The 12255-nt window shown below is 41.6% G+C and overlaps 1 protein-coding gene across 6 annotated transcripts in view; it reads right to left on the reverse strand.

Annotated features, from left to right (window-relative positions):
• Positions 1-12255, reverse strand: part of KIF16B (kinesin family member 16B) — a 298817-nt gene that overhangs the window by 108237 nt on the left and 178325 nt on the right. For 5 of the 6 annotated variants that reach the window (XR_004301248.1, XM_032419797.1, XM_032419795.1 and 2 more), the window contains 2 exons: positions 1183-1215; positions 768-821 (listed from right to left, as the gene is read on the reverse strand). Coding sequence is in view for 5 of the 6 variants with exons in the window: in XM_032419797.1 (XP_032275688.1) it covers positions 768-821; positions 1183-1215 (87 nt within the window). In the remaining variant the exon portion in view is untranslated. The remainder of the gene's footprint in view (positions 1-767; positions 822-1182; positions 1216-12255) is intronic. The other variant, XM_032419796.1, reaches the window with a different exon arrangement.

Here is a 12255-nt window from a genome sequence, read left to right on the forward strand (position 1 = left end):
ACCCACCTAAGATCTATTTTATATGATGCTGGACACTAAACTAATTCGTTTGTAACATCTAAACTCCAGAGTCCAGAAAATAAATATCCAATCTATAGGTTTTCTGTGGCCTTAGTTTCTACTCCAGTATCTATCCTTTCTCCATTTCTTGGCTTGTTAAATAGGATGGAGGGGGAAGAAAATGCTTAGCTTTATTAGACAATTACACTCAGAACATATTAAAAACAAAACAAAAACCTCTCCAAATCAGCTAAACAACCACACACACACACACACACACACACACACACACACCCCCAGGAGAAAAGTGAGCAAAAAATATAAAGAAACAAATTACAGAAGGGAAGTACAAATGGCCAAACAACATAAGCAAAGATGTTTAAGAGGGGAAGAGGCATAAGGAAGGGCAACTGTCATTCTTTGGGTTTTTTTAAAACCTCAGGCGATATTACTAAGGAGGATATCCTTTGGAATTAAATATAAGCAAGCATATACTTGGCGTATTAAATTTAGCAAGTGCATGAAATTTGACTACTGACTCTATTCCCCCTTTCTCACGAGTATTTGAAGATGTACTATTTGAAAAGTTCAAACGTGCGGTAAAACGAACCAGCTAGAGGAATGACCTGCAGTTATTACACACGTAAATACCTGACACAGAACCATAGGAAGGTCCTGAAAGAGACCCCGATGAACTCTGTCTGAAAGATTAATGCAAGACTCCAAAGACTACACTAGTGTTAAAACTGGTACCCCACGTGGCTTACCTTTTACTTTCTAATTTTTCAAGTTCTTCACGCTGTTGCCGCTCAAATTCAAGTCTAATAAAAAATCAAATGAAAATAAGTCACTTTTCTGAAAGAGCTTTTCTCTTTCTCTCTTATTCTCTGTATAAAATTGCATATTACAAGGAGCATCCATTTTTTAAGCATTATTTTTCATTATGATGGATTAGCAAGTTTAAAATGTTTTCTTTGCTCTACCTATGACTATGATTAGAAATTAGACATACGTTTGGGTGCTTGCATTCAGGCAGAAAAGAACATATTTTACTTGAAGGAAAACAAACAAAGCACCACTGTACTGAAAAAGCAGAGTTAAAGGAAACTTCTAAATGATAAGCATGTCTACTCTATGCAGCTTAGTCACTGATAAGTGTATATAAAAATGGAGAATCTCTACCTTAGACAGATGGGTCCTTTTATAGGGAAAAGACTGCCAGGGAGGTAGAGAGAGAGAGAGCACAGACATCAATTAAGAAAAGAATTAACTGGGGGAAAACATCAGGAGAAAAGCAGTAAGGTACTTAAAAGCCAACAGCCATGCACACATTGAAACATCTTTTTATAAATATCACATTTCCCAATAATTTCTCGAAGCAAAGACTCCAAAGAGTTACCTGTGTTATGTTTGCACATTTCCCATCATAATGATAGCACTAATAATGAGTACCAATAATAATTGTGACAGTAGTCAAATCCATAGTTTTACCACTTTGTACATGGTTCTACCGTAGGCAGGTTCATCAAGAGCCTCCTATGACCAGTAGTTCTAGGATACAAGTAACTGGGGACTACAGTTTGTGAATGGGTTTACCAGAGAGCGAGCAAAATAAAGGGGGCTAGTCACTGGGAATTTTAAAACAACTTGCTAAAATATTGATAACAAAAGTTGATTTCTTCTCAAATACTAGACTTACTGACTACAAGATTTCACTCTTCTTAAACAGCATGAACAGTAATTCTTAAACTTACACATGTTCCCATTATGGTAAATGGCAGATACAGCTAAAAAGCTGAACTACGGAAAAATTCATCACAAACTTTCCTTGTATTATGTGCAAATGCAGACTGGCAAAAGTTACCTTTACAAAGAGCTAACAAATGTTTCAATTAGATGTGTTATCCATTTAATTTGGGCTATTAATGAGCATAAGATGTCTGGTGGCTTTTGTAAGCAGACCTGCGTGCTGTGCTGAGTGCTTTACCCATGTTAGCTCACTTTGTCTTCCCAGCAAATCCTAACGATAACAAATAGTATCTCCATTTTACAGATGAGGAACCCAGTACTCAGATATGTGAAAGAACTTGTCCAAGGTCATAATGGTGAGATGTGGTAAAGCCAGGATCTGAACCCAGGGCAACCTACTTCCAAAATATCAGCACTTAACTCTTAAGCAATGCTCAGATTTGTGATATACAATAAAAGAATTATATCCTTCACTGAAACTTGTCATTTAGTGTTATACGTATCCTCCTACCAAAAGAAAATAATCTGCAGATTATAGGCATTGCCATCCATGAGAAATCAATCACATAAACGTATATGAAAGGTATTTGCCAATACTCAAGCTCAGCACATATGTCATTACTCTAAGTAGGGATAAGGTTTCGTTAAAGTTAGTATATGCCTGTTCTCTTGTATACAACAATAGAGAGTATTTGAAGTATGAGAGTTTTTTCACGAGTATTTGAAGATGTACTATTTGAAAAGTTCAAACGTGCGGTAAAACGAACCAGCTAGAGGAATGACCTGCAGTTATTAGATTAATGCAAGACCACGTACAATGAGAGTACATTGGAAATATTTCATAGTATTTTTTAGACTTCAGTGCAGTTTAGGCTTTCTAGAAATATTTACACAGTCAAAAAGCATCACTAGATAAAAAACTTTTAAAATCAGAGAACTTCCCTAATGGAACTGTCTTTAGTCTCTGTTTTTACTTTCTAAGAACAGCTCGTAGAACCACGAACACACACTGCTCTGACAATGTCACAGGCACGTGGTCATAAGCCAAATGCTCCTCTGAGAGTTGGGAGACCTGGGTTCAAATGAAATCCTATCACTGAGGACTGTTTACAAGGGGCAGGTGCTGGGCTGGGTTCTTAGTGGGCAATACCCTCACTCTGTTCTCCCAACCCTGCCAGGCTGACATGTTTCTCATTCCCATTTTATAGACAAAAACCTGAGGCTTAAAGCAAGTAAGTAGCAGAGGGAGAACTTGAATCCAAGTCTGATATTAAAATCTGGGCTGCTGACCACTACAATTGTCGCTAGTGAGCTGCGTGATCTCAGGAGGTCACAAAATGTGGGTGTGAATATCTTCATCTCTCATGTGATGCTCTGAGCACCCTTTTTTTTTGAGCATGGCATCAGGCACAGGGGGGTTTCAGGGATACAGCAGTCTATAAAGGTGACACGGTTTCTGACCCCACAGGACTCTCAGTCTGTGACAAATAAACACAAGTGGGCACCCAATGAGTCGCAAGCTAGGACTGAAGGACGCAGTGTTATAACATACAGAGTGGGGTACTGATCCCAGAATTTGGTACTACCTAGAATCAAGGCAAGCTTCCTGAGGAAACATAAACCTAAGTTGTGCCCTTCTTCTTCGTGCATAATAGAGAAACTCAAGAGAAGCTCAATAAAACCAGATCTTGGCTTGCTATGGGGGAAGTGGTAAGACACGAAGCTTACAGGACAACAGAAGCCAGATAGTGAAGAGCCTTGGAAGTTATATTAAGGACTCCGAACTTGATCCTAAAGATGGTGGCAGAAAAGTACCTTGGGACAGTGTTGTCAAAGAACACACAGAGCTGGTGTTCTACAGAGAACAGATAGGAGGGGAGCAATACGGGAAGCCAAGAAACTAGGAGGCCACTATAGTCACGTAAATGAGAGCTGATGGAGGCAAGACCTGGTGTAACTGGGATAAAGAGATCTCTGATCTAGAGGTCAAGCTGACAGACCTTGGGGGTTGTGATGAGAAAGGAAGAGTCAAAGATGCCCTCTCAGGTGTCTGGCCAGGCTACACAGGAGGTGGGAGGGCAAAACCTAACTACCAAGAGGATGAGTTAAAAGGTCTGCAGGTGTGAACATAAATTCTAGTGATTATGAGACCACGTATGAGTTACTTAACCCTGGACACTTAATTTTGACAGAAATCAAAGAAAATAATAAGCCCTACCTCAAAGGGTTGTAGCCAAGATCAAATGAGGTAATACATGCAGAGTATGTAGAGCACCTGCACATATTAAGTGCTCAAGTGTTGCCTCTTATTGTTAGGATCCACAGGGATGAGGAGGAGCACTGGGGACAGAGCCAGTGGGGGAGGCAGAAGTAGTGATGGTAGCTGTACCAGTGCTAGTACTCCCAGTAGCAAGGATAAGAGTAGTAGCTAACATCCACTGAAGATTCATTCTATACCCTGGTTCTGAGGACTTTGCATTTAACTCTCATAATGGCCCTTGAGGTAGGTGCCATCGTTATCCCATTTTAAATGTCAGAAATGGCCATATTGCTAGTAAATGGCAGAATCAACCTTGACTCTAGAGCCCACAATTTTAATCTCTTCTCCATCCTGCCTTCAAGAAGGTAAGCTCAATTTTATAACTGTTGAATCTAATGATTCCAGAGGGTCATCCAAATTGAGATGTCCAATAGGAAGGGAGATACATACGAAGATCTAGCTTTCAGGCCCTTATCAAGGATGGAGACACAGACTTGGGATTCACCAGCATCTAGATTGGAACTGAAACCACAAGAGTGGATGAGGTTACCCAGGATGTATGTATGGATGAGAATAAAGGAGCTTAGTGCAAAGTCTGGAAGACCACAGACACTACAGTGACCAGCAGAGAACGAGGCTAGGGAGCAGTTAAAGACACAGAGAGAAGGTCAGGAAAGGGGGTAGGCACAGGAAAGCAAAGGGAAGGGGGAGCAGTAGTATGAAATGCTTCAGGAAAGCCAAGTAAGATAGGGCCCAAAGAGAACTCAGCAACATGGAGGTCACTGGTAAACTTGGAGGGAGCTTTGTTGGGTTGGGGCCAGACTGCAGTGGACTGAAGACTGAATGGGACGAAACTAGAGGCTGATTGTAGATACAGTAGAGAGCTTTTTCAGTAATTTTAGTTATGAAAGGGGGCTGTGGTAGTTTTAGGAGAATGGGTGCTCATTTTAATAGCTGGAAGAGACTGGTGCAATATTTAAACCCTAGTATAAACAAGCCAGAAGAGAGAAGGTATAAAAAATTGGGGACAGAGTTCCCATATATGAACATGGGACAATTTCTCAACCTCTCTAAGCCTCAATTTCCCCATCTGGAACCAGACTCAAGAATAACCCTGGTCCCTTTTGAGTGGAGGATCCTATGAAAGTATATAATGAGCACTTAGCAGTTAATAAATATTAGCTATGAATCCTAGAGCATCCATAGTACAGGTAGGGGAAGACAAAGAGCAATTCGGCCATTGGGATAGGAAGGATGGAGGAAAATATGAAAGCAAAGCAGACACGGGCTGTGACAGTGTTGTTCTCTTAGGACTTCTGTATTCTCTGTGAGGTCAGAAGCAAGGTTCTCTGCTAAGAATAAGGAGGAAGGTGGTGTGGTTAGAGGCGTAAAGAACATGGAGATTATTGGTAATAGACAAAGAAGCCAGCAGGCAAGAGAACTGATAAGAATAACAAGCAATAGGGGGTAGGTGGGCATCATTCAAGCTTAGAGATTGTCAACTTACAGAGGCACCAATCTCTGTGTGGATGTGGCTTTCTCTTGTAGCATTGAGCTGAGATACTGGATACAGGTTCAGGGCAAGGAGACAGTTTAGTGGACCCAGGTGGCTCTCTGACAAGTGAAAAAACCAAAGGACTATCTGAGCATTTAGGAAGAGGATGGCTCAAGTGTTGAGAATGAAAACTTGGCTGGAGAGAGAAGTGGGGGCAAGGCAAGGCTTACAGGTGAAAGTGAAAAATCTAAGAAGTTTCCAGGCTAAAGACATGAATTCACTTAGGTAACCATGAGTATCCACATGGAATCACTCAAGATAACAGCAGGACTGAAAAAGATGGCAACGCTTAGAAGGTAAGTAGATGACAACAGTAAGGAGAGACAGAGAGTGGGAGAGCCAGGTGCGATAAGTGAACAGATCAGAGTGCTCTGGGGGGCACAGGAAGGGTGGTCTGAGGGCAGCTGAGTCTCTGGGCTGATGAGATCCCTGGCTCTTCCTCAGTAGAAGTTTTCATTTTAGAACATCTGGGTGTGATGAAGAAAGGAAATATACTTGGACCAGTGGCGGTTGTTAACCTCAGATGTCAGAGGCCACAGCTCTGACCCCTCCTGAAGAGTGGCATCTAATGACATGGAAGGTTCTGAGTCAAGAAATCAGAGACATTCCCACTTTAATTCTTAATGAAGTATGGATGCATTTCTATGGCCTGTTACTGAAAAAGGAAAAATTATGCTTGGTTTCTACCAAAAGGATTATGTCCATGGTAACTAATGACTCCCAGTTCCTAAAAAATAAGAGTTAAAAAAAAAATAAAAGATGCTCAGTCTTAACTTTAAATCAAGTCCCAACCATTCTGAGGAGAGAGTCATAATTACAAGGTCAAGAACTATATTTTAAAATATGAGGTGATATTGGCTGTTGCTGGTACTGTATGACTTCCATTAAATATTACATATTTACTAATCATACTTTTAAAAATGCACCTCTTTCCTTAATGATAATTATTTCAAATAGCGAACCTCAATAGACTGTAAAATATAAATGTGAATGTGTTAATATCAAGGAAAGAATATCAACTCTAATTGTATTTTAATGTGGCTTTTAAATAAATGTAATTCACTATCTTATTTTACTGGAATTATCTTGGCCCCAAATGCTAATTTCCTAAATGTTACAATTAAAAGGAAAACCACGAAAGGATGTAATTTTTGCAGCTGTTTTTAGTATTTTAAAATGACATCTGGAAGTACATATACTGTGGTAGGTCCAACAAAAAAGCATAGCATACAATCTATTTTTATGAGAAACGGCTTTTTTTTTTTCTTTTTTGCATTAAGAGGCATCTAGCATTTTTAGGTATAATTGCACATCTTGCAATTTATATTCCTGTTATCATCAGCAATGAAAAAGCAAGGGGGTGGGAATTTCTCAGTTTGAACCATGACATTGAAAGTGAGACTGTGATTATGAAAAAAAGAAAGAAAAAAAGAAAAATTTTAAATGAACTGAAAGCATAAATATTCCTGCCCTTATGTTGTGCCAATGGTGATTAGTTTTGTACCTTTGATGTTGCTTCACGTTTGAAAAGGAGGAAAACAGCTACTCAAGTCCAGCCAACACTCGAGCTGGCAGCTGTGGTGGAGGTGGGCGTGGAGGGCAATGGAGGCTGAGCCCCCGACCCCAGTATGACTGGAAGGCAGTCACCTGACAGTAGAGGTGAGCTGAAGGCAAAGCAGTCTCCATACTCTCCACATGGATATTCTCCATAGTATGTGAACAGGTAAGGAGGAAATCCTTGGGCACTGGGTAAGCCAGAATTTTTTCCACATGATTTTTAGGTTCCAATCAAATATAGAGATGACCCCCTGGGTGTGCAACCTGTGAAGATGCACAGGGTCCTGCATTCACTGTCTACTGCCGCCATCTTGCAATTCTTAATATTTGAACAAGAAGCCCCAGGTTTATATTATGCACTGAACTCTGTAAATTATGTATGCGTTCTGATCAAGTATATGTCAGTTTTTAAAGAACTCCCGGCCTGTTACCTGGAATGGATGGTGGTAGTCCACAGTCCAGATTCTGGTAAGGGCCAGATGGAAAGCAGCTAGAAAAGACCAGAACTCCATGCTAGATGGTTCACTTCTCACTGACCCTTCACAAGGGATTAGGTTTCCACAACAGTGGGTTCTGTAATGGCTAGACCAGAATGGCTGACCTTCTTACCTGCCTACTCCCCTCAGGAACTTCCAGCCAGTTTCAAATCACCTTACAAATGAGCAAACTCCCAAGGAGACTGGGGGATCTTAACCAACTGAGCCACCCAGGTGCCCCGGAGACTGGGGGATCTTAAAGACTGAAGAGGAAGTTTGGATTTTGGTGCTGGAGTTTGTGAAGGTTTTATCCAATTATTTTCCTGACATTCAGACATTCTTTAAAGGCTGAGCAGAAACCAGAGACTACCCCAAGGTAGGCACAGGGAAACACATGAAAGGAATAACCTGGCCATTCATTCAGACCCTGTCTCTTCATGGAAAGGCTCTGAGGTCTTTCCTGTGTGCATCATTGGAAACTTTTATTAGAAACCTGAGACTAGCTGCTTTGTAGAGACAGTGGAAGACTACACCACTCCCTCCCCATTTCCGTCTCTTTCCCCCCCAGATCATTGCACAACATGGCAGGTTATCCTACAGTACAGTGACTTACATACAACTGCAATTCAAGGTGCATATATCAAAATAAGGGTCTCATGATGCAACTGAATCTAGGAGGTTGTGAAATTAAACCCCTTTTAGTTAGAAGTCTGAGTTTATAACACAAATATTCCTAGTACTCAGAGTGGTTTTCTAATGAACTTTCAAATCCCTAGTCTAGAAAGCATTCAGTAAAGACTTTCAGGAGCCAGTCTTAAGCCTTTTGTATTGCAAATGGAAAGTGCTCAAAGAAACAAAGATTGCTTTAAAAAAAAATAGTAAAATTTGATACTATAAGCATTTTAAGTCAGTTTTCTCCCCAACGTATTTCTCTTAACAGTGGTAGAACTTGCTCCAATAAAGGCAGCCAGGACCCCATTGTTAAACCCAGGAGACCTACCTGATAGAGCTGCAAGATCACATGAAGTTACGGCTACATGGGGACTCAAGAGATCATGCATTCAACTTGGCACACACCCCTATACCTTGCTCCCCCTTACTATTTTACAGGCCAGGAGACTGAGGTCCCGAGAATATTAGAGAGAGGTCCAAGGTGACTGACTTCTTTAGAGGAGCCAGGAGTAAAGCTTGCCTCTTCCTACTCCTCCTCTGTTCTTTTTTTTTTTGTAAAGATTGTATTTATTTATTAGAGAGAAGAAGAGCACAAGCACGGGGAGAGGCAGAGGGAGACAACAGAAAAAGCAGACTTCCCCGCTAAGCAGGGAGCCCAATGCGGGACTCGATCCCAGGACCTGAGTCGAAGGCAGCTGCTTAACCAACTGAGTCACCCAGGCATCCCTCCTCCTCCATTCTTACTTCAACTCTGGAATTCCACTTCACCGCCTCAGCTGAACCATGGTAACTTTTGCCCCAGAAACAGCCTTCTGGAAGTTAGCAATGATTTATTATTCCAAGATGTACCTCTCTCTGTTGGACAAACCAGAATAGCGTACTGCAGGTGATTACCCTGCCACTCCATTCAGCCGCGCATGCCACATAGCCAATAAACCTGTCTCAACACCTACTATGTACAAGGGCAATACAGAATAGATCAAGTGCCTTTGTCTCTTAAGAGCAGATTATAAGTGAAATAAAATATGCATGCATATCAATCACATAGAACATGATGAACCCGAGAAAGTTCCATTTTTAACAGGAGATGGGGTGGAGGGAGAGCATTTATAGCTGCAGGGATGAGAGGACGCCTCACGGAGGAACTGCTGTCGAGCTGGGCCTTGACAGATGGACAGAATAACAATGGGCACAGTGTGGTGAGTGGGTAAAAAACTAGTGGAAGAAAAACAGGAGCAGGAAGACAAAAGATACAAGCAAAGGAAGCAGTAAAGAGAACGTCTGGCTATTGCTCAGAACAAATAAAGGGAAGCGGTGAGAAATAAAACCCAAAGGTAGACCATGGGCAGAATGTCAAAGGCTAAGCTGACACTCTTGGGAGCACCTTCGTGGGCAACCTCTCCTCCCACCAACCTGTGCAGGCCTCTACCCAAGGCACTGAGTACAAAGTATAGGAATTCATTTGTTCAATGTGGCATCCATGTGCCATCACTGTGGATTCAGCAAAAGGAACCAAGTCCCTGCTATTATAAACCCTCCATTCTAGTGAGGAGGACAGCTAACTAACAATGAGTATGGTATGTGATTAGTGCTATGAAAACAATGAAGCCAGGAGAGAGGATAGAGAGAGAAGGGGACATTTAGGAGAGAGCTAAAAGGAGGGAGTGACCATGAGGATGCATCTCGTGCCAACACGAGGGAGAAGCCAGACCAACGACCAGGAGACAAAGTGTGTGGCATGCTGGGAGCACAGCAAGACCAGCACGGTGAGAGCAGATGGAACCAGGAGATGGTGATGGTATGAGAGCAATTATGGCCCAAGAAGCAGCTAGGGCCCAAACCACTCAGGGCCCTACAGGTCACAGAGGGCAGACAGAGCCCTGCCCACCAGGGCTCCTAGAGGACAGAGACCTGCCTTAATTGACGGTGTATCCTGAGGGCCTTCTGCAAGGCACATAGTAGGTTTTCAACCATGACTGTATGAAGAGTGCTTTAAAGTCAGTGACATGAGGTTCAGAGCCAGACCCCAATTACACAGTCACAGAATACCTGGGCGAGGAAGAGATGCTGTCAGCCAATGTAGAGCTCACTTTCCTTAAGAAAGAACAACTTTTGGTGCTTTCCACCTTTCTCAAGATGAAAGTTACTTAACTGCAGCAAATCAAGAAAATACAAGTAAGTAAAACACTTACCAATACAATCACCATGATTGTTCTGTCCTGGTATACAGCCTTTAGCCTTCCGAGCCACACACAGATACACACAGATGAGAGCCAACACGGCTTTTCCTCTTAATGAATATCAAATATTTTTGACAAGTCCCCCCAGATCATTAACTATTACTGTCTAATGTAGTTTAATATCATGCAATTCTAGAATACAATTACGCCATGATTAATGTAAGCAATCACATGTTGTTGGAAAGGTCCATGGTGGCTGACATATAAAACAGTTGGGTGGGATCTACAGTGGGCAGGCCAAGAAGTTAGTTTAAGAAAAGCTGTGCCTGTTTGTGAGCAGAGAGAAAAGAGAGAGCACACAGGGAAGTCTGCCGATGTGAAAAAGACTTAAAATGCACCACAGCTCCTCTCCCTTCACCGAAGTGAAGAGCTTCAGCGTTACAAATCTGCTTTACACATTTGTACTCCTTTGATATCGCCCATTGAAAGACAAAATGCTAACACACCTAACCAGCAATGCTTGCAGTGCGTGCCTCTGTCTCGGGCTGGGGGTGAGCACAGGTCCGGGGAGCACCTGTTACACCTCCCGCCGCCTGTATGCCCACTCCCAGCTGTCCACTCTCATGGCTTTTATAGTCTAGGCCCTCAAACATTCCCTTCCGTATTTCTCTGACATCTCTTCATTCCTCCCCTTGTTGCTTTAATGTAAGCAGCATCTGCTATCAAATAAAGAGTTCAAGGGGGTGTGGGTTTAGCTGACAAAAAAAAGTGGCAAAGGTTTATATAAGTGGATTAACTGCAGTGTAATCAATACTTTGTGTGTGTGTGGGGGGGAGGTAGAAATATTTCCAAAAGTCCTTTATGATTAAGCAGGAGTTACACTTATGATATAAATAGAATGAAGACCTGAGGCACCCGGTGGCTTAGTCGGTTAAGCGTCTGCCTTCAGCTCAGGTCATGATCCCAGGGTCCCGGAATCGAGCCCCACATCGGGCTCCTTGCTCGGCGGGAGTCTACTTCTCCCTCTCCTCCCTGCTCGTGCTCTCTCTCTCGCTATCTCTGTCTCTCTCAAATAAATAAAAAAAAAAATCTTAAAACATTAAAAAAAAAATGGAATGAGGACTTGTCTTCAGTGGCATGGGGAAAAGTTCACAATAAAATGTTAAATGAAAAAGCTGAATATAGAACTGTATATCTAGTGTGATCTCAATTTTGTTTTTGTTTTTAAGTAGCCTCCATGCCCAGCATAGAGCCCAACACGGGGCTTGAACTCATGACCCTGAGATCACAACCTGAGCTGAAATCAAGAGTCAGACGCTTAACCGACTGAGTCACCCAGGCACCCCAAATTTGTTTTTTTTAAGTAATCTTTATAATGCATAATTACAATATCTAATGTACAATTAAACATATATATTGTAAATATAAGTAAATATTACAAATGTAAACCAATCATTTTTTGGTGGGCGGACTGTGAATGCTTATGATTACTTTATTCATTTCTGAATGTTTTACTTTTTTGTAATAAGCATTTCGATTTATAATGAGACAAACTACCTGTTTCAAAATTTTTTCTTAATCTACTGTGATTATAGCAATCATTTTACTTCCTTTTTGCTTCTATGAATCTCTGGTTCATTTCATTTTATCCAACAACGATGACAACCGAAGTAGATCATCAGATATGGGGGTTGCGAACGGAAACTAAACATCTAATGTCACTGATGGGGGCACAGCTACTCAAGGTCAGAATTACGGTCTGTGATAGAAGAAGGGGATGGAATTGCTTCGTCAGGGCAAAACAAT

Source organism: Phoca vitulina, unplaced genomic scaffold (genome assembly GCF_004348235.1).
Source record: "Phoca vitulina isolate PV1807 unplaced genomic scaffold, GSC_HSeal_1.0 scaffold22, whole genome shotgun sequence".
Classification (NCBI taxonomy): Eukaryota; Metazoa; Chordata; class Mammalia; order Carnivora; family Phocidae; genus Phoca; species Phoca vitulina.